The 27,222-nt window shown below is 35.8% G+C and overlaps 1 protein-coding gene across 2 annotated transcripts in view; it reads left to right on the top strand.

The window, feature by feature from the left end:
• The window catches only part of TMTC3 (transmembrane O-mannosyltransferase targeting cadherins 3), a 39,068-nt gene extending 13,291 nt beyond the window's left edge, over nt 1-25,777 (top strand). For both annotated transcript variants that reach the window (XM_062015993.1, XM_062015994.1), the window contains 11 exons: nt 2,509-2,608; nt 3,310-3,425; nt 5,066-5,238; nt 6,061-6,313; nt 11,709-11,857; nt 14,116-14,236; nt 14,810-14,921; nt 15,603-15,706; nt 17,423-17,592; nt 18,377-18,603; nt 21,220-25,777. In XM_062015993.1, the coding sequence (XP_061871977.1) occupies nt 2,509-2,608; nt 3,310-3,425; nt 5,066-5,238; nt 6,061-6,313; nt 11,709-11,857; nt 14,116-14,236; nt 14,810-14,921; nt 15,603-15,706; nt 17,423-17,592; nt 18,377-18,603; nt 21,220-22,040 (2,346 nt within the window). In that variant the 3' untranslated portion in view covers nt 22,041-25,777. The remainder of the gene's footprint in view (nt 1-2,508; nt 2,609-3,309; nt 3,426-5,065; nt 5,239-6,060; nt 6,314-11,708; nt 11,858-14,115; nt 14,237-14,809; nt 14,922-15,602; nt 15,707-17,422; nt 17,593-18,376; nt 18,604-21,219) is intronic.
• The last annotated feature ends 1,445 nt before the right edge of the window (nt 25,778-27,222 follow it).

Below are 27,222 nucleotides of genomic sequence, written 5' to 3'. Positions count from 1 at the left end.
AAATGCTCTGAGATTTAAGTGCAATTGTAATTGCATTCCCCTGCTGTTGTACTTAGGTACTCAGTGAAGAATCAATTAAGAGATTTTCTTCCTCCTTTCCCCACCTTTTTCTGTTTAGGCTTTCTGCTTTTGAGAAATAGTGCATCTTGTCCTTTCAAGTGTTTGCATTGAGAATTCTGCCTTACATGCAAACAAAAAAAAAAATTCTTAGAGTTGCCAGTTGACACTCATGAATGTGTATAAAAGGCAAAATAACTGCAGGTTTTGGCACTTGGAAAAGGGGAGATAATAGCAAGATATATTTTATAACTGGGGGTTTGAGTGCAGACTAATTTGTTCAAACTTCAGTGAAAACTCCAAAATTGATCTCATTCCCAGTTTTTGTGCTATCTGATGGTACCTTTTCTATTTTTTATAATTGAAATGGATCTGATTTTAATTTCTTGAGGTTAATCTCCTACTTATAACTCCCCTACAACAGAATTTTAAACAGATACAATACGTAAACCTTTTCCTGGAAAAGTTAGCGGAGCAGAATAAACAGAAAATAACATTTGTTACTGATTTCAGAGAGAAACTGGACTCTTGCAGTGGTAATATATCATTTTCTGAGGAAGTTTTTTTTGAGGAAATGGGTTTAATAACAACATCATAGTTTCATTTGCCCTTGTGTTTAGAATTAAAGTTCAGTTTTTCTAGCTACTTTGCTACAGTTCCAGACAGAGACATATTGAGCACCTTTACGTCTATGGGATAACCTTGTGAATGCTTGAATTTTCTCTCATAAGTCACTTTTGTATCCAGAAAAACAATCGCGCTTTTGTTGGTAGGGTACTGTGGAGGTACACCAGCACCTTTGCTTTACTAATCATAGAATCATTATGGTTGGAAAAGACCTTAAGACCTTTAAGATCATCAAGTCCAACCACTAACCTCACACTGCCAGGCCCATCACTAAACCATATCCCTCAGTAACTCATCTATGCATCTTTTGAATATCTCTAGGGATGGTGACTCCACCACCTCTCTGGGTAGCCTGTTCCTGTGCTTAATAACCCTCTCACTGAAAAAGCTCTTCCTCATGATCTCTTTGAACTGACCTAGAAAGCTCTCTTTATTTTCTGTCTTAATGCTGGGTAATTTTGAGAAACACTTGAGTCCTTGAAACATCTTAAGATATCTTGGAAACAAACACCTATGTACTGTCCAAAATGTTAACACAAACTCTGATGTCTTATGCTTTGTCTTGTGCATGATTCAGTGAGTTCTTTGGTAAATATATGCTACTCCCAACAGAAGTGTGGTTTCAAGTTTGGGTTTAAATACTTTTCTCTATACTGTGACCTTGAATATTGAATTACTTTCTCTTTTTATGTTAGATCAGTCACGCTTGACTCAAAATGTACCTAGCAATAAAAACTTCTAGCTGGGTCTGGATGACTGAAAGTCAGTTTTCAGCATTGTCGTAATTAAATGGTGAGCTATAAGGTCTCCTTAGCTAAATATGACCATCTGCCTCAGGGTAGCAGGCCATTTTCCTGCCAGCTTACTTGTAAAAATTTAGATGCAAATAGAGACATTGCAGAAGAGGATGAATGAAGAAGAAAGGCAGTCCTTAATGGTACTATGGTCAGAACAATGGCTACTGCAATAACCATTAGCATAGTCATCTGTCATCCATCTCTAGTTCTTGGTTGAACCTTAGGGTTTTTTGAACACAGCTCCTGAAATGGAAATTAACCTCTGTTTCATAAGGGATTCCAAAACAACCTTCTGCCCGGTGCATTTAAGCACTTCTCTAAATTTTCATTAAATCTATTCCTCTCTGTCTCATTACCAAAGGAGGAGCCACCACCTTCAATTTTAATATTGCCAACCAAATTATCATTCATAAAACTGCCAGACTGGTAGTAAAGCCTGAGTCATTCATTAACTCCATCGCACAGAGTTTGCCATCGATTTTTTTGTAACTCTTGACTACTCCACAAAGAGCTGACATAGCACCAATCAACCAGGAAACACTTTCCGATTCAGACCTGTTCAGTCAATGAGAGAAGGTATAAACAGAAACAACAACCATAGTTTCTGAATACTATTGTCTGCAGGATGTAGAAGTACAACAGTCCTTGTCAAGCTTCACTTAAATCTCCCATTGATCAAAGCTAGTTTCTACCAAGCATTAAGAAGGCAATAGTTGTCATGCCCTAAAACTGCCTCAAATGGTATTTGTGACTGGTATTACTACAGATGAAGTAAAGCATTTGTCAGTTATTTCGTTAATGATGATACTTAGGGACACACCAGCCACAGGTAGCCACCAGTCACTTGTATCATCCTTTTATTGAATTCAATATTGTGTGAACTGAAAGCAGCCTTATTTGTGTTAGCTTTTTTTACCTTGCTTACAGATCTTGTTTGTGCATATCCTGATAGTATATCAGTCACGCACTATTCTAGCACTAGAACAGTCTCTGGTTGAATAATTTTGTTTTTTCTGTATCTTTTCAGGTAACTGGAGTTGTGGGCAGAGCAGAGCTTTTGTCATCTATTTTTTTTCTAGCTGCTTTTTTGTCATATACAAAATCCAAAGGACCAGATAATACCATAGGTAAAGGATTGACAAATATGTATAGAACTTAATTTCTATATCCCTGATAATTGAGCTCTTAGAATGATAAAATGGGTACATTGATTATTCAGCGAGGGTGTACAAAAAACATTCAACTGCAAGATACCCATGTAATATAGTACTTTCCATTATAAATTGCCCTCTTGTTTGTTGGGTTTTTTTTCAAGACTTAAGTACTTTTCCAGTTGTTTTTTAACATCTAGAGTAGAAGACTCTTGCACTGACTTCTATTAGAGCAAGTATGTAGAGCAAGTATACTGAGATGCCTCAGATTGTCAGAAGTAAGGTGCAGAGTTTCAGTTAAGATGTAGGAGACTTGCCTTTTTCCACAGTCAAATCAACCTTCTGAAATTTCGTGGCTCCTTATAAAATATTCCATTTGAACAAGTGTTCTAGTGAATTAGGAAAGATTGGGATTTTCATTGTTATCTTGTCATAGATTACCCCTTCATTTAGTTCTTTCTGTTTAAGGGAGGCAGTTTTAAAACTGATACATATATATTATTTTCTGTAGAGTAAAACTGGCAATCTTACTTTTAATAACAAGTAACATACCAGTTAAGTTATTAGAAAATAGCATGTTCAAACATGAAGTATTTGCTTTTTAGCTGAATTTACTTCATTAAATGTTTGGGGGTTGTTGCAAGATGGAACATTTTCACTAATGTCTTTATTTGTAGTGTGGACTCCAATTGCAATGACTGTGTTTCTAGTAGCTGTTGCGACACTTTGTAAAGAACAAGGAATAACAGTGGTGGGAATATGCTGCGTATATGAAGTATTTATTGCTCAAAGGGTAAGTTGTTAAAAAATGAATTTAATTTCTTCTTGGAAATCTGGTAATGAGACATCAAGTACTGTGAAGTGTCATATTTCAGCACTGATTTTTGTCAGTTCAGAGTAACTATAGTTCTGTTTTTCAGAATTCTTTTTTGATGCAACTGATGTTTAACATACGTGGTTCGTAGTGAGGAAATTTAGTGACTTCTAAATTGTCTTTTACGTGCCACACAGAGATGTTACCAAATATACTTAATAAAAAATCAACATGTCGTTTATTGAGGTTTGCACAGACTAGCGTATAGCTGTCTTGATTAAAGTCTGAGGTGCATAGAGATGGGGTATATTTGGTTTTAATTCCTGTAGTAAAATTAGAGAAGATATTGTGTAGAAATGCATTTCATCACATTCTAATGAACAGACAAATGTTTTCAGATAGTCTTATTTAGCTCAGTAATATTCTTATGAAATGTGTTATTCTAAGAACACGTGTAAGTTTGTTTTCTGTTTTCTCATCTAATAGGTTTCATCTTAACTTACAGACTTATCAATGCTTAATAGTAGCTTTTCTTCTGCTTAGGTATACAAGATGTTCCTGCAATGAAATGAAATGGATTTTTAACACTCAAAGCCATAGGCAATTTTTAAATGTATGATTACATAATCTAAGAAAGTTTTCTAGTTTACTAATCCTTAATTACTTGACGGAATATTTTGCAAAAACTCCTCTAGCAAATACTGAAAGATTGTCTTTCTTGGGGATATATATTCAAGGCCAAAATACCAAAAATCACACATGTGTTTATTGCTCTTACAAGTCTGATGATTAAGCATATAATTTTCAAACTGAATTTCTAAGGAAATCACCAATATGTGACCATACTTTTCAATTCACTCTTCCTTTCTATTAGTAGGATTTGAACTGATCCTCTTTTTCATTACAATTTAACAAGTTTGTGTAAGTCAACTGAGTAGAGAAGATAAAATCCAAACTGAGCCACCTTCTGAGGCCACAAGTGTAGCATGGACTAAGAGTATGACCAGTTGTCAAAATCCTATAAATATCTACCATTCAGCCAAGTAGTATATGTAAAACAGTAAATCATCTCCAGCACAAGACATGAAGACATAGGGAAAGAAGTACACAGGGAAGAACTGTGTAAGATCATAAAGTTTATGAGGCAAGGAGGGATAGATTACTGCAGTAGAGGCATAAAATAGAAATCTAGGGTTTATCAGGAAGTGAATAGCATTTCTACCATTCCTAAGGAAGTTTGTTTATAGGACCGGTTTTCAGAGGGGCTGCTAATCACTTTAAAAATAGTGATTTGTTGTCTTCAAAATTTATTTCGTGGTCATACTTGATTTATTACAATCTCTGAAGATGGCACAAATTTTTTAATCTGTCCCTGAAAAATACAGAACTCCAAGTATAGAAGTTCAGCTATGATACAGTTAGCAAAAATACTTGAATAGGGTTATTTTTATTAGAATGATGGACTTCTTTCTGGTATTTGTTATGAAAGCTCTAAGATGAGTTAAGTGACTTCTAGGAGCAGGCATTTAAAGAAGACCAAGTTAAAAAAAAATAGATGGCTCATATCTAAGGGATTATTGAGTACATTGTTTGATTATGAACACTTTTTTCCTTTGCAGTATACCTTGCCAGTGTTGTTGGACACAACTGTACAGATTCTTCGAGGGAAGGGCAGTATTCCTTTCTCTATGCTCCAAACACTGTTGAAGCTCATAGTCCTAATGTTCAGTACACTACTGCTTGTAGTTATCCGCGTCCAAGTTATCCAGTCTCAACTTCCAGTGTTTACAAGGTAGTAGTAAAGTGCCTCTTATTTTTAGACGCTAAAAAAAAAAAGATGAGCCTTATTGAGATCTGAATGAAATATCCAAAAATACATCAACTTAAATTTTAATATTGGTAAACAATGGGTGTACAATATTACATTTTTGTGAAATTGATAAATGATATTTTCCCTTCCTGTTGACAAGAATATTCAAAATATTGAGGTATCTGGCAGGCATTAGTTTTTAAAATGTTTTAAAATGTTTATTCATCTTAGTAATTCAGACATGTTTTATTACTAAAGTATTTTTTATTGACAATGTGTTTGAACCTTGGGTGAATACTCTAAACCTCTTAATAAGTTTTTTCTCTCTACTTACAAAATATTCTATTGATTGTAGTTATGTACCTTTGCAGAAAACATAATTGTCTTCAGATACAGTGTTTGAACATGTGTATATGAATAATGTTAAAACTGAAAAATTGTAATTTGTCTTAAAAGTGTGTTAACAATGTAAAAATACAAGAATCTATTTCCACAGAAGGAAATGAGGCAAAGTGTTTAAAATGTAAACAAGGACCACTAAACTTAACTTCAGGTTGAAATCGTTCTCTTTCTTGGAGGAAGCTCTTTCCTACTTTAAAGTGATCATTGTGCGTGTCTCCCAAGTTACACACCTGACAAATGCAGGAAGAGACAGACATATTGTATATGTCTGACATATTGTGTGTCTGTAATTGGTAGTTCTAGCTATAAATCTAAAGTTTACTGGTTTCTGAGCACAAAGTTGATCAAGGCCATATCTTTTTTTTCATTAAAAGCTCCTTTTTCTCCTTTCTTTTGCTTTAGGTTTGATAACCCAGCTGCTGTTAGTCCATCCCCAGCAAGACAGCTGACTTTCAACTACCTCCTCCCTGTAAATGCTTGGCTTCTTCTCAACCCCTCAGAACTATGCTGTGACTGGACAATGGGAACTATTCCTCTCGTGGAGTCTTTGTTAGATGTTAGAAATGTGGCCACCCTTACCTTCTTTGGCTTTCTGGGATCTTTGATTGTCTTCAGTCTCCGATACCCTGGGGATTCCTCCAAGACTGTATTGATGGTATGAATGATACATTGATTTTGTCCTTTTGAGAATGTAAGTGGCTCAGGTTCTTTGGTCACGTGTCTAGTCTGCTGTGACCTGGAGATGTTACGTACATCTCCTTTTGGGCTAGAGTGAACCCATAAGAAAACATGAAAATTATTGTAGCATCAAAACTGTAAATTGCAATTAAGTATGTGACTCTGTCAGGGATGAGACTAAATATGCCTCTTGTATTTGCAAGCTCTGTTGCAGCATTTATCAGGTACTAAAGATTCAACTAGCAAATGAAGTGGAACTCAAATACATTGTAAGGATCAGAATGCATTTCCATCCTCCTAACTGTGTGTCTAATGTCAGTAGTCATGCTATGCATTTAGGGAATGATTTGATTTACTTTCTTGTAAGTATAAAAGGACATATTTTAGTATTTACGAATATCTTTTTCTCTTTTTTGGGTTTTCTTTTAACAAAGGCACACTTTTCTATATTCTAAGGAAAAACTAATTTAGTAAACCTTTAAGATCAATTCCTGTTTTTCAGTATTATATGACCTTAAAACTGAAGTTGATTAGCAGGAAAGAATATTTTGGAGGCAAGGAAAAGGAGCAAATTAGCTAGTATCTTTTCATCTAAACCCAGTCATCCATTGCAAATTTTCACAGGAATAATGATTACTTTATACCATAGTTTTTATTATATTGGTGGTGCAATTAGGTATACAACAAATCTGTATGAATTAATCTTAGTCTACTTAAGCAATAATGCACTTTTAAAATATGTAAATAGGCCAACAAAAGTTTCAGATGCGTGGGAACATTTATGCACAATTTAAGGTTAAGGATTTCTTTGCTAGTCAACTGACAAACTTTGATCCTCTTCAAAGAGACTTAACATTACAGTTCTGACTCATGGTTTTTCTTGTCTTGAAGTGAGGCAATTTGTTTGACTAGAAAATCTATGAAAATGATCTTGTAGTATTGCTTATGAAGGCTCTTTTCCTGAATTTGGAAACTGTGTATGAAGAAAAGAAACTTGGATAGTTTACTGATAAAATAAATGTGTGAGGTCACATACCAAGATCAAAAATGTTATAGTTTTACAGCAGTTAAAGAATGTAAAGGAGTACTTTAATCTTCCTTCTTACATGAGCTTAAACAGTTTTTCTCCAGTGCACTGATAGCAGTAGAAATGTACATCGGGAGTGATTCACTTCTTTTTCATAGGACACCTCTTGAACTGTAAGACTCTTTTTCCTTACTTTTCTCTTTTACCCTTTACCCAGTAAAGCAGGAAGAGTTAATGGAATTGTCAGTGCACGTTATTGTAAGTCAGGGCTTTTTTAAGGTTAGGGGTTTTTTATATTTATTTTATTGCTCCAAGTGTGTTTTATAGGAAGGATCTTCTGAGATTATTCATTCCAGTGTGTGAGCCTCTGTGTTGCTTAACACAGTATAATCCTTGTTTAATCAAAGTTGTTGTTATCCTTTAATACATACCTATGTTGTGTATGTAATCTTCAATGTGATGCTGATTTTTTTTATTAAGTGCCTGGAAGCTAATTTCTTAGGAAATGAGAATGCAATGTTTTTATTAAAAATTAATAACATACTGTAACGTGCACTCCACTGTAGGCCAAATCCTATTTCTGCCTTCGAGTAAGCCCCTAATGTCCTGATGTAGACTGAATAATCTGCCAAGGGAGGGAGAGGAGAGAACAAAGTGTTTCTGGGGGCTTCTCAATCTGATTTACTAGACAAATCATAGTACCACCTTTAAAGTGAAGAAAGCGAATCTTTATTTAGTGATACCAATTTACACAAATTATGGCATTGTGTCAGATAACTATATTGAATTGTTTTTTAAAAAACCTTTTCCTGCACTTGCTTCTCAATTCTGCCAATGAAAGACTGATCAAAATAAACTACTACCCTGGCAGGTATGAATTCTATGTGCTATCTATATGGATGCCACATGGTATTAATGGTGACTTCATCACAGTTGGTACTTCACTGCTTGATGTTTCATACTCTAGAGGGTCACTCTAAAGACATAATAAAGGCCTTCATAAAGAACTTCTAACATTACAAATATCTAGCATGTTTTGACTCTTCTGCTAGCTCAGTGAGATGCTGAGGTGTCATGCTGAAATTTAGTCTAAGGGAAAAGTCTGTAGTTACTTTTGTTCGTGAGATCAGAAAATGTACTACTTCAGACCTGCTGCAGAATCAAACTTGTTTATTTGGAATTTGGAAAAAAAAAAATAAAGAAAATGAGAGATCCAAAATGTAAAAGTGAGGAAAGATCACAAGTGTGGTTGAATGCGTCTTGCTTTGTTTGCTGATGTGGATATGGATTTTATGCTGTACTGCTTGACGGACAAGACTGAAGAAAGAATTCCTTCTTCTACTTCCTGAAGTGCTAGTAGGCCTTCCACAGTTCTTTCCAAGTACAGTCTCACAGTATGAACTCATTACTGGGAAATGCAAAAAGGACTAATTTTCAGTCAGTTTTCATCTGTTTGGTACCAGTCATCTCCAAGAAAATAACTCCGGTAAGTGGGTACATTGTGGTTTGTTTTGTCTTATTTTAGTTTTTGCCATAGGTTGTAAAATTGTCTTTTCAAAGTAACAGAACTAGGAGAGGACAAAACAGATACATTACTTTTTGTTTCTTAACCAACTGACAATATTAACAATGGGATGATGTTGATAATAGGATTTTATGTTATAAATCAGAACACATCTGAGAGGTTGGTGTCGTGCTGCTGCTTGAAGTAATCAATTATATTAGTAAAGGACATGCCCTGGAAACAGTGTATGAGAAGTTAAATTTTCTTACATTTTCTGTTTACTTTATCCCTGTGAACAGTCATATAAACTTGACTGTCAGAATAAATGACTTATAAATACGTTACACTACACGTATGGAAAATATTGAGTCTCAAGGAAAGTACTGATCTAGTATTACTGTGGAGGCTTGTCAGTAGGTTTCAGAATAAAGCTGTGATCATGGCTTTTGCTTGTTTATGGAATTTCTTGGCTATAGATGTTCTTTTGTTGGCTGGTGAAATTTAATAAAAGCTTTTTGGTTTCTTTTGGTACTTGCTAAGTATCCCAAACAAGCGTGCTTTACCTCTCTTCTGAGAAGAAAGCACTCCATGCTACTTGGCTGCAAACTTTGGTGATTTGGTACTGTGCAAATGTTAGGAACAGACCAGGTATTTTTAGGCTTCTTGGAGAGTAAAGTTTTAACACTTTTAAGTGTTATGCCAAGACATCAGTACTTCTAGATTTAGAAGTATTTCTCTACTCTCTACGCTTACACATCACTCAGGGTTTGAAATGTTTCCTTGTGAACTGTTAACTGGTTACTTAGCAGTTTAGATACTCTTGTAGCTTGGGGTCATATTTTAGTGTTTGTCATGGGCTTCTTTTTTTCCTGCATACTATAACAGTTTCTGTCCTTTTTTCTGCAGTTGCCTTGACCAGGATATTTTTTGAATGGAGCCTCTGCATCTGTTGAAAGACTATGAGAAAAAAGGAAGAATAAATGAACAGAAGAGAATGCATTTTTATCTGCACTAGGGATTTGAGTCTGTTACCCAAGAAATTGTGTCTGAAGGAGAATATACTAAGGAGAGACAAAAAGATCTAAAGAGAAGTTCAGCAAAACATTGTATAATATTTGTCATCAGAGGAATTGCACAGAGCAGAACATGTGAAAACCTTATGAGATGCCTAAATAATCAGTGCATGGTAGAGGTCTAGCACTTGCTGTATCAGCTGCAGAATCCTTTCCACTCAAACCCATTGGAAAGAGTTGGCTTTCACTACACATGTTTACCTCTTGGGGCTGTATGACCAATGTCTTTATATTTAAAAAAACAAACCAAAGAAACCTATAGTTTTTGAGTGATAATATAAACCAATATTTTTTCTAAGTCTTTAGAAGTGACTTCTTCAAATCAGTTTATCAGAATTTCATAAAGTAAGTTCATTGAAACCTGTGTGAAGCCTTACGTACATTAAAAAGTACAATTTATTCACATTGTAGGAAACACATTTGCAAAACAGCACATTGTTTGCTAAAAGCACACTGTGCTGAGGATAGTGTGATGAATCCTGCATTTCAAAGTTGATTACAAAATTCTACAATAGAGTTCCACGTTGAGGCTTTTGCAGATTGGCGTGAAGGAGAAAGGGAAAGGAATGTGAAAGGACATTAAATTTTGACCTTAATCAACTTGTTGTCTGTATTGTGCTTGTGATTTCTTCAAAGGTTGATTATATATTTATTTTCATGTGGCTAAATAAATTATTGTGGATCTACTGAGTTTTGTTAATGATCCATTTGCATAGTCTTGGCCCCTTGAAATGTGAGCTAAAATCTTACTCGAATTTGCATTTTTATATACAAAATTCCTAAATTGACTTTCAAACTGGATTTGTTATTTGGTTGAGCATGGTAAAGGCAGTTAAAGTTACACTTGTATCTAAACAGAAAGTGACAAGCAGTTGTATTGAAAATTTCTAGAAAAGTCCTCTTTCTTCAAAGAAGCATTCCATTTTTGTAGGGATTTCTTTTTTTTGTTGTTGTTGTTACTTGGTGTCAACATATTTTGAAATAATCATTTGTCTTTTTCCTACCAGAGATTGTAAAATTGCTGTTTAACAATCACCCAGGACTTAAAGGTTCTATCCTCTTCCTTAGCAGCAGATAATTTTCTCTGGTTTTTAGTAAACATACCTTTTCCTAAGATGTCTGTTAACAACCTAACTGGTGCAATTATGCCATTCTTAAGTTCTTTGTTGTTTTAGATACTTCAGATTGCCTTTAGTGCACTGTTTAAACACTGATGTTTTATTCAGTGGCCTATTCTGATTTTTATGTTATTCACATTTTTTACAGAAACTAAAAATGGACTTTATTGTATTGTGAAATTAACTGGTTTATGGATGATATAAGATAGTATAAATTTTTAATTATTGTAAAAGAGAGTGTCCAGCTTTCTCAGACTGTCATGTTTTTGTATGTGGAACTCTTAATAAAATGTTATTTTGAATATAATCCTCTGATTTTTAGCGTCTTGTCATACAGCTGCTCTTTTCTGTAGTAAAAGAAAAGCGAATGCACTTGTAGGCCCTTAAGTAAGGAATAATACCATTTGCAGATTAAAACTTGCCATATTTAGAGTGATCTCAACGTAAAATAAATCTCAGTGTTTAAAATCGAAAAAAAAAACCCACAAAAAAAAACGGAACAAACCAAAATCAGAAACCTCTACTATGTATGTCTACCCTGGATGTCTGGTTTTTTGGGTTCATTTTTTAACTTTTTCAGCATTTGCTTTTTGGATACAGTTTGTCACTGGCTAGTCTTGATTACTAATTCATTTGCATTTTTTTCCTAGGCTCTCTGCTTAATAGTGCTACCGTTCATTCCTGCATCAAATCTCTTTTTTCCTGTTGGATTCGTAGTAGCAGAGCGAGTGTTGTATGTTCCTAGCATGGGATTCTGCATATTAGTAGCACATGGGTGGAAGAAATTATCAACTAGAAGGTAAGGTAATATCGCCTATGACAGGTTTAACTCATCTCTCAGTTTCATAAAAGATAACCATATTTATAACAGCAGGCTTTCCCAGTAGAACCTTTACCACTATGAATTTAGTACATTATAGCTCTTTATTTATTCTTTGTAAAGTTCTTAATAAACACAGGGTAATGACCAAGAAACTACCTGGCAGTCATGTGAACAAATGACAGCAAGGAGTTTCTTGAGAGACCAGTGGATTATTCTGAGGTTGTTAGAATAGTTATTTAAAATACACATGCACACACACACATACATGTATGCACATACATCTTTGTATTTATTTTTTATATAAGCATATATATATATACAAAAAAAGTCTCAAACTGCACCAAACATTTTTACAATACAATATAGCTTAGATTACACATTGCTACAATGTAACTCCTTTCTTTTAAGAAACACAAACACTTTCTGTTTAAATCCTAGACATTTTTACAGATTAGGCAAAATAATTTATTGGCTACATTTGATTTATACTTTATTTGAGGTTGATTACTGACTGAAGTTTGTATAATGCATATGTGTCAGCCTGCAGTGTATTAAAATAGCTTACCATGCTAGGAATAGACATCAGAGCCATTCAGTATTTAAAGAGTTTTTCGGATAACAATTTCTCCTTAGGAAATTCTGCTCTAAAAGCATATTTTACATGGACCGTTGTTTTTTCTGCTGTCTTCTACATTGATCTGCACACACCTCCCTCTGACCTGGATGCTTTACCCTTGCCACTGGAATGGCATTCTAATGCTAGTTGAGACAAATGGAAAGGCAGCAAATCCCAGTCCATGTTGTCTAGTATCATTAGAGGTGAGGCCTTGCAGTATAACTTATGCTAATGGTGCTGCCAAAGCTGACAGCACTGGATAATGAGAAATTAGTGAAACCTTGTGGGAGTGAGGAGAAGGTATTTTCACAAATCCCACTACGAAGCAGTAAAAATAGAAGTGATTTGAAAGAAAGCAAAGAACCAGGAGAAAATGGCTGGAGAGAAAAATTAGGCAGCAGTGTCATTTACTACAAAAGTATTGGGAATCAGCAATCTAAAAACTCATATGAGAGAGAAAAGGCTCCTTGATTTAGACATATGTGGAAAGAAAAAGCTTTCTAATAATGCTGGTGGGGATGCAGATTACAGTAAATGTCAGTTCTCACTGGTCACTTTGATAATACTTTTAGAGTTTTTCACTTAATTCTGCTGTTCCACTTATATTATTTAAAACTATGCATGGTAATCTAAGCCTGCGCAGCACTTTGTAAATCTTAAAAATGGAAGACAGAAAAAACTTCCAATTTTTTTAGCAAACTGTGAGGTATATAGCAGTGTGAACAGCTGTTCCATAAGCCAAGTATAAGAAATAGATGACACTCGTGAAGAGCCATATATCTACTCAAGAATGAGATAGTAAAAAAACAAAAGTAATACTCATAGCTGTTAAAACACTTAGTAGTTTTCCTATATGTTTTTTTTAGTAATTATATTACAATTCAGAGACCAAATGACCAGCATGTTAGAGAGTAACATACTATGGTTAAAGTTAGTCGTATTTAAACTCCAGAAAAATAAACTGCAAAATCTTGATTAGTCCTGACAAGTTTGTTGCAGATGGTGACTTCAGCCCCAGTCTCCAGCTTCAAAAATAAAATTGCTCTGAAGACACTAAACCTTTCTCCTATTTAGATATTATGGTACCACTAGGATTTTATCAGCTTATGGAAGATTTGCTAGTCTTCACAGCAGACTTCTCTGTTAAAAAGTATGCTACATTTTTCCCATGGGGAGGAAATTTGGTAAAGAATTTGTGTGGAATTACCTGAAAAGTATAGGATGATACCGGAGTTGCTTCTTATATTTTTTATCATTTTGTACAGTGTTTTGAAGAACTTCAGTGTTTGACATCCTAATTGCGTTCATTGCCTTAAATTACAGATGAACTCAAATAGAAGTATACTTTTTTAATATTTTTGTTTACATTACATTATGTGCATTGCATTTTTTTTTAAGTGATAAGAAAATCAAGTAAATAACAAAAATAACTTTAAATTTTACATTATTTCAAATTTTGGAGTGCACCATTTGGTGATGAGGCAAGTAAATTGGAATATGCCATTCATGAGTATGGTCCTCAGTTTCTTTGCCTCCTAGCATATGAGATATTCCATCTTAGTAGAAATTAGAATTGTTCGTGTACTTAAAACAAACCTTTATTTCTTTTACTTACTAGTGTGCTAAGAAAAATTTCTTGGGTTTGTTTGGCTGCGGTTCTGTTCACTCATGCCTTAAAAACTCTGCACAGAAACTGGGATTGGGAATCAGAGTACACGTTGTTTATGTCAGCTTTAAAGGTACTGTATTCTTTGGAGGTACTGTATATTTGAAAGAATGATGGAAAGTTTGTGTTGCTGTTCTCAAAAAGCTACAGTAGAGCATGATAAAAATGAAGGCAAATTATGCTTGTTTTGTCGCCTTAATTTCTATGTCGACATTATTGTCTAAGTAGTTGCCTTGGGAATGCTTTAAAAGCAGTGTGATACACAGATGCAAATTCGTGTGCAAGAAATAGATTATTTTTCTTGTGTTAAAGCAGTTGAATGTATTTTCTTATCTGTATGAAAGCATGATATATTGTTTCAATACAAAAATCTGCCAAAACTTTCACACATGGAATAATTTCTTCAGTGCAGATAGGGCATGATAGGACAGGATCAAGGGGCAAATAAGTAAAAGGAGCAGACGCTGAGGAACAAGTTCAATATGATCATTCTGCATGCAGTGTTGTTTTGTATATATAGCAGCTTGATTAAGTCCATTATTTGCTGGGCATTTTTGTATCTTTAGGGTACAGTTAGAAGAAATTCAGTCATTCAGTAAGTTCAGCTTAATAGCTTACTCATTGGTATCTTTTTTTCTGGTTTTAGGTAAATAAAAACAATGCAAAACTATGGAACAATGTGGGGCATGCCTTAGAAAATGAAAAGAATTTTGAGAGAGCTCTGCAGTTCTTCATACAAGCCACGCAAGTGCAACCAGGTAAAAGCTTTGACTAGTTGCTGTTGAATGGTGTCTCCACACTTGTATTTTGGTATGCTTAGCTTACTTAACAAAATCTCAATAATCTGTTTTTCTCCAGCTGCACATCAAACAATGTCAAACTCTAGGAAAGTTTCTGTCTATAAAAGGATGAAAAGATTTTCCATTTAAAACTATTAATTGGATGACATTCTTACTGAATTAAACTGTGATGTTTTGCGAAACATAGTTAATATTTAATTTTCTTATTTAAAACTATGGTGATACATTAAAAAATAAGATCTAGATAATATCAAAGTGTACATTGACCCTATTTTATGTATTGTTGGAAAAGAAGTTCTAGATAGTACTGGACAGTCTTTCTATTTTTTCCTTTTAGAGGCCTGATAAATAACCTTCAATTTATATGCCTCTACAATAGAAAGATAGATACATGGAAGTATGACTGCAATTTTTTTACCATTTCCCACATAATAGTCCATCTTTGTATTTTTTTCTTTATGATTAAATTATTAGCTTGATAACTAAGATGGAAAATAACATAGAATTGCTTTTTTCTTGATGGTAATGGTGGTCTTGATGCAGTAGCTGTGCTTAATGCTCCTTTGAAAGCATAGATACTTATTTTCGTGATAATCACTGGACGGAAGTATTTGAAATGCCATTTTTTTCTTTATTAAGATGATATTGGTGCCCACATGAATGTAGGAAGAACTTACAAAAACTTAAACAAAACTAAAGAAGCCGAAGAATCATACATGATTGCTAAATCATTGATGCCACAGGTAATTGGTAGCTTTGTTTTATCTTCCATCAGTGGAGGGAACTCTTTCAGGCCTATATCTACAATATATTTTTTGTATTTTTCCTGAAGCTCTCTGTTGCTCTATACTTTAAACTTGTTATTTGTTTGGGTTTTTTTAATATATTTATTAAAAGAGTAGGTTGTATACAGTCATGGCTGTTAAGAAAATGCTAACTTCTTTGTTCAAACTGATTTCAGTTACTACCTGTACTGCTCGGAGGGGTGTGTTTGAAATTGAGGATATAAAAGAAAGCAGCTTGAATGTAGCCAGCAGGTCAAGAGGGGTTCTCCTCCCCCTCTGCTCTGCCCTGGTGAGGTCTCATCTGGAGTACTGTGTCCAGTTCTGGACTCCTCAACTCAAGAGGGACAGGGAACTTCTGGAGAGAGTCCAGCACAGGGCCATCAAGATGATCAGGGGACTGAAGCATCTTCCTTATAAGGAAAGGCTGTGGGATCTGGACTGTTCAGCCTGGAGAATTGGAGACTGAGGGGGCACCTCATTTATACTTAGAAGTATTTAAAAGGCAGATGCCAAGAGGATGGGGCAGCACTCTTTTCTTCAGTGTCCAGTGATATAATAAGGGGTAGTGAACAAAAGCTTGAACACAAAAAGCTCCACTTAAGGAAAAACTTCTTTGCTGTAAGGGTGAGGGACCCCTGTCACAGGCTGCCCAGAGAGGTTATAGAATCTCCCTCTCTGGAGGTTTTCAAATCCCTCCTGGCTGAGTTCCTGAGTGACTTGATCTAGGCAAACCTGCTTGAGCATGGGGGTTGGACTACGTGATCTCTAGAAGTCCCTTCCAACCCCTACCATTCTGTGATTCTGTAAAAGTGTACACCTACAGTTTCTAGTCACAGTGGGTTTATTTTCACTTTCAGCTAATACATGGATAATGGCTGAGTTTCTGAGCCTTCAAGATAAGGCTTAAGTGCAGCATTGGAGATGGGAAGAGGTAGCTAGAGCAGCAACAACATAAAAAAAATCTTTGCCTGAACATACTTTTAAAAATACCTACATTGTTACCTTTACCATTTGTTAAGTTCTATTTATACATAGCAAATAATACTTATTCTAGCTCTTTAGGAGAAAAAGAGAGGAGTATTTTTGAGAATGTGTGAAGGTAACAAAAGCTGATACAATGAGACTGGCAACAAAAATTAGCAGTCCCTTGAGTAGAAACATGACATCAAAAAGTTAATATTGTGAAACAGTATGAAAATTCTAGATGAAGAAAGTATAAACAGTCCAGTGTCATAGCAGATAAATTGTAGTCATGAAAGATCAGTGGCTGGTAAAAACCTATTTACACTTAGCCTGGAGGGTTAAAAGAAAGAATGAAACTGTGTGATAGAATGTTAGTTTAGACTTTAGGGAATATTCTTTGTCTGAGTGGGGTAAGTTTTTCAAGGTCTGGTTGATTTCTAATAGTTATCTGCATGAGACCAGTTAGGTGGTGGCAAAGCTTAATTAACTGATATCTTAAATATCATGTATTCATAGAATTAAAGAAAAAAATATTATACTTTGGTATGATTTTCTGGGAAAGAAGAAGTATTATTTGTAATCGTTAAGAGCCTTCACACAAACATCCAGTGATACTCTATAACAAATGTGGTAGAGTGAAGAGGAGAATTATACTGATTGTCTTTCATATTTTTATTCATCTATGTTTGATACTTGTATTCTTTTTGACAGATTATTCCAGGTAAAAAGTATGCAGCAAGAGTTGCTCCTAACCATCTGAACGTTTATATCAATCTTGCAAACTTAATTCGAGCAAATGAGTCTCGCCTTGAAGAAGCGGATCAATTATATCGACAAGCAATTAGTATGAGGCCAGATTTCAAGCAAGCTTATATCAGCAGGTATCTTTTCTGACTTTACAGATGCATATTCTTGAACAAATATTTAGGAATTTGCAGTGTTATGAACAGTATTTAGTTCACACAGTTGAATTAACTGCTGGAAGAGGTTAGTGCTCCAAATCTTCTTTAATCAATTGTTCATTACAAGCCTTGATCTTGTAAATTCCTGCTTCAAGTGGTGTGTTTCCACATAGACTGTGTATTCAAACATTGTGCAGAAAGATGATTCCATTAGATTTCTTTCTGGATCTCAATCTCAAATTTCTAACCTCGTAGTTTAGTTTTGAACTAAAAAGCTTTTGATTACTCTAAATCATGGAGCTTTCTTCATCCTTCTTTGTTAAAGAAAATTCAGAAAATGGAAGACAACTAAAAAGTACCTGAATCTTCGCTAAAGAGATAAGAATAATGTGTTTGTGGGTCTTGAGACTTCTGTTCACTGTAATATCAGTTATGATATAACTGATTGGGACTTAGGGAGGTGGCAAGGTGCCTGAACTATAGCTGTTGCAGTTTAATTACAGAGCCAGAATCAGGAACGCTTAATCACTTATTTTCATGTTTTGTTCTGCATATGTATTTGTTGTATACAGTTGTAAGACTTTGAAAGCTTTGGGAATGGTATGTAAAGAGGATACTGTATTGTTTAGTGTTTAAAGCAAACCAGAAAAAACACTTATTTCCTATTGACTGTCTACAGAAAGGCAAACCTTTCAAATAACTTGTCAGTTGTTTTCATATGAGTCTGAATAAAACCTGAAAGTTAAATTTGATTCTTCAACAGGGGAGAATTGCTTTTAAAAATGAACAAACCTCTGAAAGCTAAGGAAGCTTATCTTAAAGCTCTAGAACTAGACAGAACCAATGCAGACTTGTGGTACAACTTGGCAATTGTTTATATTGAACTGAAAGATCCAACAGAAGCCCTGAAGAATTTCAACCGAGCACTAGAACTCAACCCAACACATAAACTGGCATTATTCAACTCAGCACTGCTAATGCAGGAATCTGGTATGTTAGTTGCTTCTTATATAAGTATTGTGTATTTATATTTATATGTATTTATAGGTTCCATACTGGTTAGGTTTTGGTTTTTTTTAAGGAACTGGATTATTTGTGGAAGATAGAAGTTCATAGCATCATTGTAGAACAAACCGTTTATTGTAGTAGTCAGCTTTGTAATTTATTGGCAATGTATGAAATTCATGCAAAGAATATGTACACTATAGCTGATCAGCATCTTTAATACAAGTGCTGTTTTACAATATAACATCTTACACATATAAAGTGTTCATAGTGTTAAACATCTTCAAAATTTTGCTTCTATAATCGTTAAAAATTGTTTACTAAAATACATCTAATATATGTGGTCTGTGTTTATATTGATTGATTTTGTTCCTCATTGACTAAAAAAATGCAACTGACTTCTGTCGTCTAGCCCTAGGAAATGTTAATGTTTACATAGATTCCTCTGTAATAATGCTAATTTAGAATGAATTAAGTCAGATTTTCATGAGTTTTTTTTATTCATAGGTATAGCTTCTAGCTATATGGGTAAGTGTAAACCTTTTGTGAATTCAGGCTATTGCAAAGAGTATTTGGCAATTGAATTGTAAAGTTTGTTTCCCATTTGTTGAGATGGCCAACTACTGTGGTGGTTAAACCCTGACTGGGTGCCAGATGCCCTCCAAGTCGTTCTACCACTCCCCTTCCTCAACTTGACCAGGGAGAGAGAAATATAACGAGAGATTCATGAGTTGGGATTAAGGACAGGGAGATCACTCAGCAATTAGTGTCGTGGGCAAACAGATTTGAGGAGAAATGGTTTGATTTATTAATGAACAATCAGAACACAGCAGGGAAAGGACAAATAAAACTGAATCTTAAAACACCTTCCCTCACCCCTCCTTCTTCCTGGAACTCTCTTTCCTCACCCTTCATTAGTGCAGGGAATGGGGGTTATGATCGGTTCATTACAGATGGACTTTGCCACTACTTCTCAGGGAGAGGCTTCTTCACTAGCCACTGCTACAGGGTGGAATCCTTCCCACAAGAGATAGTTCTTCACAAACTTCCCCAGCATGGATCCTTCCTATGGGCTGCGGCTCTTCACAAGCTACCCCAATGTGTGTCTCATCCACAGGGGAAACCATCCTTCAGGAACAGACTGCTCCAGTGTGGGTAGTCCACAGTGTCACAAGTCCTGCCACCAAATCTGGTCTGGCATGGGCTCCTCTCCACAGGTCCCCAAATCCTACCTAGCACTTTCTCCAGTATGGGCTTCCCATGGGGTCACAGCCTTCTTCGGGCATCCACCTGCTCTGGTGTGAGGTCTTTCATGGGTGGCAGATAGATCTGCCATGGACTGCAAGGCCAGGACCTGTGTCACCATGAGCTGCTCCATGGGCTGCAGGGGAATCTCCCTTCCAGTGTCTGAGCACCTCCTCCCCCTCCTTTTCTACTGACCTTGGTGTATGCAGAGATGTTGTTCTCACATTCTCACTCTCTTCTGCTGCTGCTGCAGTTTAGCAACTGCACAGCAACTTCTTCCCTTTCTCAAATACATTATTCATGGAGGTGTTACCTCAGTCACTAAGTGGCTTGGCCTTAATCAGCAGCTAGTCCTTCTCAGAGCCGACAGGCACTGGCCCTATTAGCTACACGGGAAGCTTCTGGCAGCACTTTGTTTAAAGAAGCTGCTGCTGTAGCCTCTCACTACCAAAAGCCGGCAACACAAAACCACTGCAACTACTCCTAAGAGTATGCAATACAGAGCTAGTTGAAGCAGATACACATACGAGTATTCTCCATCTCTTCTCACATTTGATGTTGGGTAGTACAAGAAATGCCTTGTTTCCTGCCTGTGGAATCACAACCATCTTCAAACAAGCAGAAGCATTAGTTACCTAGTATTCAGTCATTCATACTGGAAGGTGCAGTGCTGTTTTGTAAGTGACAGTAAGCAGTTAAAATGAGCTCCTCCATCTTTCACTAAGTCTGTGCCTGGAATTCATTACTAAAAAATGTTCACTGGAATATTCAGAAAAATAGTACAAGCTTGTCTAGCTAATCCTGATGTCCAAAAAGATCATTTTGCTATATTGTTTTCAAACTTTAATGCAAGTTTAGATGTGACTTACAGATTTTATTGTTTTGATACTAGAAGATATTTATCCTGGCTACATATGAAGCCATCCTATGTGGTCTCTGTCTTTAAACTCTTTCAATCTAATGAAAAAAACCCAGATCTTCCACTCCAAGTTTGCCTCTGTAAGAGCTGCTTTGTCAGAACTGGTGTCTTCACTGCATTCCATTTGTTCAACCATACACAAAAATAACTTCTCTTAAACTTGTAGAGACACCTTTTTGTATCTCTTGTACCAAGCTTAAATATAATTCAACAGATAATAGAATAATGATGTTGACTTTGGCTACAGGTCAATTGTACTTTCATTGTGTAAAGAAGGTAGATATGACTGGCTTTTGCTGTTCCACAATGATAAGAAGTAAAATTTTAAACTCTTTCCCTTTTACAGTTGTGTTACAGATGTTACATTTTAATTTTTGTAAAAGCTATCATTTTACAGGCTTAAATTACAGAATTAAGTGCTTTTTTCTGTCATTTAGGTGAGGCTCGGCTTAGACCTGAAGCTAAGCAAAGACTGTTACATTACGTGAAAGAAGAACCACAGGATGCAAACGGGTACTTCAATTTGGGTATGCTGGCGATGGATGACAAAAAAGATACAGAAGCAGAGGCATGGATGAAGAAAGCCATAAAGTTACAGCCAAACTTCCGAAGTGCATTGTTCAATTTGGCACTGCTTTATTCTCAGACAGCAAAAGAACTGATGGCTTTGCCCGTCCTGGAAGACCTACTGAGATACTACCCAGATCATACCAAAGGTCTCATTTTGAAAGGAGATATCCTTATGAACCAAAAGAAGGATATTGTTGGAGCAAAAACATGTTTTGAAAAAATTTTGGAACTAGATCCCAACAATGTGCAAGGAAAACACAATCTTTGTGTGGTTTACTTTGAAGAACGAGATTTAATAAAAGCAGAAAAATGCTTGGTGGAGACACTGGCACTGGCACCTCACGAAGAATACATTCAGCGTCATCTGAACATAGTTAGAAGTAAAATTGCATCACTCGGTGCTGCAGAACAGTCGTCGCTTCCTGCAGATGGGACTGCAACTGGAGCTACTGCAGAAAAAAAAAATTCACTTAAACATTTGAAAGAAGTAAAAAATGAGCAGAAATCCACCCAAGCGATAGTTGATAACAATAAAGGGCACTCAAAAAGCAAGAAACAAATAGAGAAAAACAATATGGACAAAGACACTCCCAAAAAATCTACAAAAGAAATCAAAGACATTGAGAAAAAGAGAGTTGCTGCTTTGAAAAGACTAGAAGAGATTGAACGTATATTAAATAGTGAATAGTCTTTATCATGTCACAATGGAAAAAGGGAAGAATACTGTTTCTAATTATTGTCTAATATGTGATGCAACTGGAAAGTCGTCTCAGTCCTTTGAAAATAGAAATGTTGACAGCATATCACTTGGCAAGCAGCAAAAGGCACTACAGTGTGTTATGTGAGAAAACTACAACTTTTAAAAATGTGGGGGATGAATGGGGAATCAAAGGATAAACGGTGGAGAATATTCTTAAATGCAGGATCCTAATAGTGATGAAATAGCAGTCATAAAAATAATTGATAAGCAGGGATATCCAGTAATGCTACTTTCAAAGAATTGGTACAAGATCTGAATGGAGAATTAATGGGATAAGCCAGACACTGCTGCTTTCCCCCATAGAGATCTGTTTGTATTAACATCATCTGCATTTCACTTTACACATCAACAGTTTAAATCTTTCTAGACCTATGCTATACATAAAACAGAGTTTTTCTTTGCATTATTTGTTTCCAAAAATTAACAAAAAGTCATCAGAATACCACTGGTTATAGTATAGGAGGATGCAACAACACACTAAAATTTTCTGTTGTGTTCTAAATATGGAATGATACAATAACCTTTTAATTGTTCTTTATTTACAATGTTAATGGTTTGTACTGTTTTACCTGATAGAAATCTTACGGTGCTCTTCAGAACTTTTGACTATGATTTTACTTTTAAGGAAAATATGTGGGTTTTTTTTTCAACTGTCTATCATCCGTTTTTTAAAAATAATATAAAAAGGTGATTTTCTCACTTTTTTCCCCAGTTTATTGAATGCTGACAAATGCACTTTTGATATAGTAACCAGTATGCTATGCAGTAGTCCTTGCTGACTTTGTATCAATGGCTGTGGATTGACTCCTTGGTGTAGTAAATTCTTCCTTGTTTGTAGCAAACTGGCTTCACTATTTCTGTCATTGGAACAGTATTTCTATTCTTGTGACTTTCTACAACACTAATACAAGCCATGATTGTTGAAGGCAGTGTAATACTAATTAAGCCACTGAATTTAGCAATGTTTAACACGAGGATCCTTCCAAATATTAAGTTTTGTTGTTTTGATACTTTGGCATGGGTGTGTGGTTTTTATTAAATATTTGACTACTAAAATATTCCATTAACACTTTTACACTAATGCATCATTTTATTTTCTTACAGAAAATGAAAATCTTTGCAATTTCCGTATTGCTTTTATCCTTGTGCAATGCATATATTTTTGTTTAAATATACTACCAGTTACCTAAAACTGAATGTTTTCTGTAGTTATGAGAAACAAAAGTATGAGAGCTGGCTTGAATCGTAATTTAATTAGTCATTAAATCTAACTCTTACTCTTCATGTTTTGTCTTATTTCATGATGTAGAAGCATTCCTTAGCAACTCTACTGTTTAAACTTAATCCTTTCCATAACTGCTCAACTTTCTGCCTTGGGCAGTAATCCAGCTGTAAAATGTAATGTTTATCTCTGTGGGAGGGACCCTAAATTGTTGAAGGCCTTGCACGGACCTTTACTTTATTATGTATCATTTATAATGTTGCCACAACAACTGCTTGCACAGTAATAACTAGGGGCGGGAGGGAAAAGAAGTGAGTTTTTAGAATCCCAATTTAAAAGCTGCATACAGAAATGGTTATGTGGTGTGCAGTTCTTCTTTGTACAGAATTTTTTAAGTGTTGCTTGTACCAAAGCACTCCCAGGAATCTGTTGACCACACCTTGAAAATTGCTGTTTTATCTTGTCTGTGAGTAACTCAGTTATTTGTAGCCAAAATAGCTGGTATTTTGACTGTTACAGAAACTTTAACTTGCATGTTCAGTCTTCCCTCCAAACCTTTGTTTTATGAAAGAATTAGTCATTATTCTGGGTGTTACAAGGGAACATTTATTTGAAAATGGAAGGAGCTAAGTAATAAGAGAAGGTACTTTCTGATTGAGCAAGTCAGGATACTCCTGTCTATAGTATCAAGAGCTCCTTGAATCCTGTTGCCACATCACTTTCCTTTTGGTCTGTAAATGGAGGAGGGGAGGAAAGGCACAATCTTGATTCCTGCAGTGAAGCCTCTGTCATGCTGCTCTCAACTGGACCAGCCAAGTAGCTCTTATTTAGAGACTAGCTACAGTGGCTACAAAATAATCAGACTCATGTGAACCAATGTATGCCAGATGTAAGTCGGTCTGCTATCAGCTTCTATACCCCCATTGTCTCTTAAGTTTTAGTAAAAACAAATATTTTAATTAATATCAGTGTGATGAGTAGTATTTAGCCTGTTAGGATATATCAACCATTTAAAAATGAAAATCTCATGAGAAAAATGGTTCCGTAAATTGAAGTGGCATAAGTTCTAAAAAATAATCGAAACAGCATTTGCTCACAGGAAATTATCAGAGAATGATTCTGACTTTGCTTACAGATAGAATAATCAGCAGACGTTTTTCAGTTTTCAATGCAGCCTACCTTCTCTCCTCTCCTTGCCATCCACATGTGTGGGAACACCATAAATGTCATCTCTTTTTAGAAATTTCACTTTCACTAATGTTCAAGAACTGGGAATTTCCAAGTATGGGGCAGGTTTACTAAAATAATTTGTAGCCTTCTTCTTGTACAGTACAATTGATGTGGTTACTGAGGAAACCTGAAGAGATGTCTTCTGTCATCTTTGCATACATATACAAATTGTTGAAACTTACATGTACATCTGCAATAAGCATTTTAAGTGTTACACACATCTGTGCATGTAATTTCAGTGCAGACACAGACATTTGTCAAATTAATTTCTGGATCTTTTGCAGATGAGTATTTGCATAAAGAGAGGTAACTACATGTAAAAAGAAGGTTTAATTGTATGTGCATGCATATTTCAGGGCAAAAGGATGCTTGTGTGTAGTGCAGTTGCAGAAGGACGACATATGCAGTTGTAGTCTAATCTTTGAGTATAGAATTTTGACTGTTTCACTCATGAAACATCCTAGGACCTCCTTTTCTGAGTGTTATTCTTTACACTGCAACCAGTTAAAATACAAGCAGTTAAATATATGATCATTCAGATCAGATTTCCTTCTTTTTAGTCTATTGCATTTTATCAGCTCTGTTGCAGAAATAGTTGGGTGTTTTAAAGAATAGGAAACGTTCTCCTAGAATGTCAATGTACAAAGTGTTGGAGATTGGAATCACAAATTAAGGGGAACAGAAACGCTTTTCAATGTGCAGTGCAGTTTGCACCTTGATTAGGCCATAATGGAAGAGAGAAAGTCACACAAGGGGTAGGAAGATTGCCATGAATTGAGGGTTTCATATAAAGAAAGGCAAGAAAAAGTGCTGCAACATGCGTGCTGCCAGAGTATTTAACTAAGGGAAACGAAACTTTTAAATTTCTGCTCAGTTGTGGAGACTTACTGAAGTGCATCTAAGTTTGGAACACAACAGCAATTTCAGTATGTTTGAAAGGAATATTTGAAAGCATATTTGAAAGGTAAGTGGGTCTTGACTGTGAAACAATACCGCCGTGAACCCTATAGGGGCTTCTCCAGCTCCTCATTCCCCACTGGCTGTCTTGTGTGAAGCAGACAGGCTCAGGAGATACTCCTACTCTGAGAGGGACATGGATTTGTTCTGTGCCCATGTGATGCAAAAGATACGTTTTGTTCTCAGTGAGGTACAACCGTGGTTACTGAGGTCCCCCTAAATGGTTGCTGACAGCAGTTTGCATTATTAGTCTTCGCTCAACACCACAAGCTGGAGTGTAGGCCTGTGGGATAGGCAGCCTCAGGTGTAATGGAACTTTGGAGTAAAGCTCTGACCTGTGAGAAGTATCATTTTTTTCTGAGAGAGGACTAAGGGCTCTCCCAAAGCAAAAGCTGCTGAAACATTTTGGCAGTCTTCATGTAGGTTGTCTGGTGCAGCATCTTGGCAACTCTGCCTTTTTCACAGCCGTTAGGCCTTCCAGGACTAAAGGCCTCAGAGAGCAGCCCTTCAGGCACAGTAGTTCACAGTGTCTGCCTCTTCATTGCCAGGTGAGGCTTTTGCAATATCTAACTGTGCCTTGTAGATACAAAGCTTCTAACATACCTTCTTTAAGGGTATGGGGGCTTTGGGCTTAACATGAAGGCATTTCTTCCTGAAGTTTCTTTTGGAAAGACTTAATGACATTCAAAACAATTCTTGGAAGTTGTCAGTCCACCTCAGGCTCTTGCAGACTTTGCATGCCACAAAAGCACCAGGAAGAGTCTGAGTTTGGGTGAGCATATATAGTTGGGCTTTTCCTTTAGAGACTATAATCCACCTCTGGCAAAATGTCTGGAACTGCAGCAGAGCCTGCTACTCCTATCAAGTCCTGCATCAGCCACTGTCATGTAACCAAAATTACACTTCTCTGACTTTCAGATTAGGAACCCTACTTTGTTTAGACAGAAAGCTTGAGAATGGAAAGCCTGGAAGACACCTTCCATCTGACCTTCACCTACTTTCCTCTCCATGTAAAACTGTAACACTGTAGAGTGTTCCAACTGATAAAGAAGAGCCTGTCTCCCAAACCTCCAGCATAGCTTAAACAAAGGTAAGATATTCCTCCCTGGGATCAAAATAACATAACTTACTATGTTGCATATGCTATTTTTTAAATTTAATTTAATATTTTTAGATAGGGATCATGGTGTTATTGTAGCATTCAGTGTGTGGTAGTACAGCTAGTATTCTTTGAAAACTTAAACTGTTTTACACAGTCTAATATCAATTGCCTGTGTACAAACCTGTGGTCCCGCACATGGGATATAGGTCTCTTTTTGCAAACAGCCAGAAGAAATTCTATACACACATCAACAAACAAAAAGTAATGATGCCAAAAATGAAACCAAACAAAATACAACTTACAAGCCAAAACAAAAACAAACAAAAAAACATCACAGAACATTCTGCATAATTGTCCTGGGCTGGGAACAACATAATAAGCTATGTAGCTCTCCTGGACTAGGAAACAGTTCCAGAAAAACATGTTTAGCCCTCCCTGACTTTCTTACTTTCAAAGATTGCTAGAAAGAGAATTGGACTTTAACCACATACTCTGAACTAAGGAATTCTGTTTAAAATACTAATATCATGTTAATACTCTGACATAATTCAAACTGTTAGCTGCTACGTCTTTAACAGTGAAAGAAATATACTGTTAAA

The sequence above is a fragment of the Colius striatus genome, chromosome 1, assembly GCF_028858725.1.
Source record: "Colius striatus isolate bColStr4 chromosome 1, bColStr4.1.hap1, whole genome shotgun sequence".
Lineage (NCBI taxonomy): Eukaryota > Metazoa > Chordata > Aves > Coliiformes > Coliidae > Colius > Colius striatus.
This window is presented reverse-complemented; position numbering and strand designations above follow the sequence as displayed.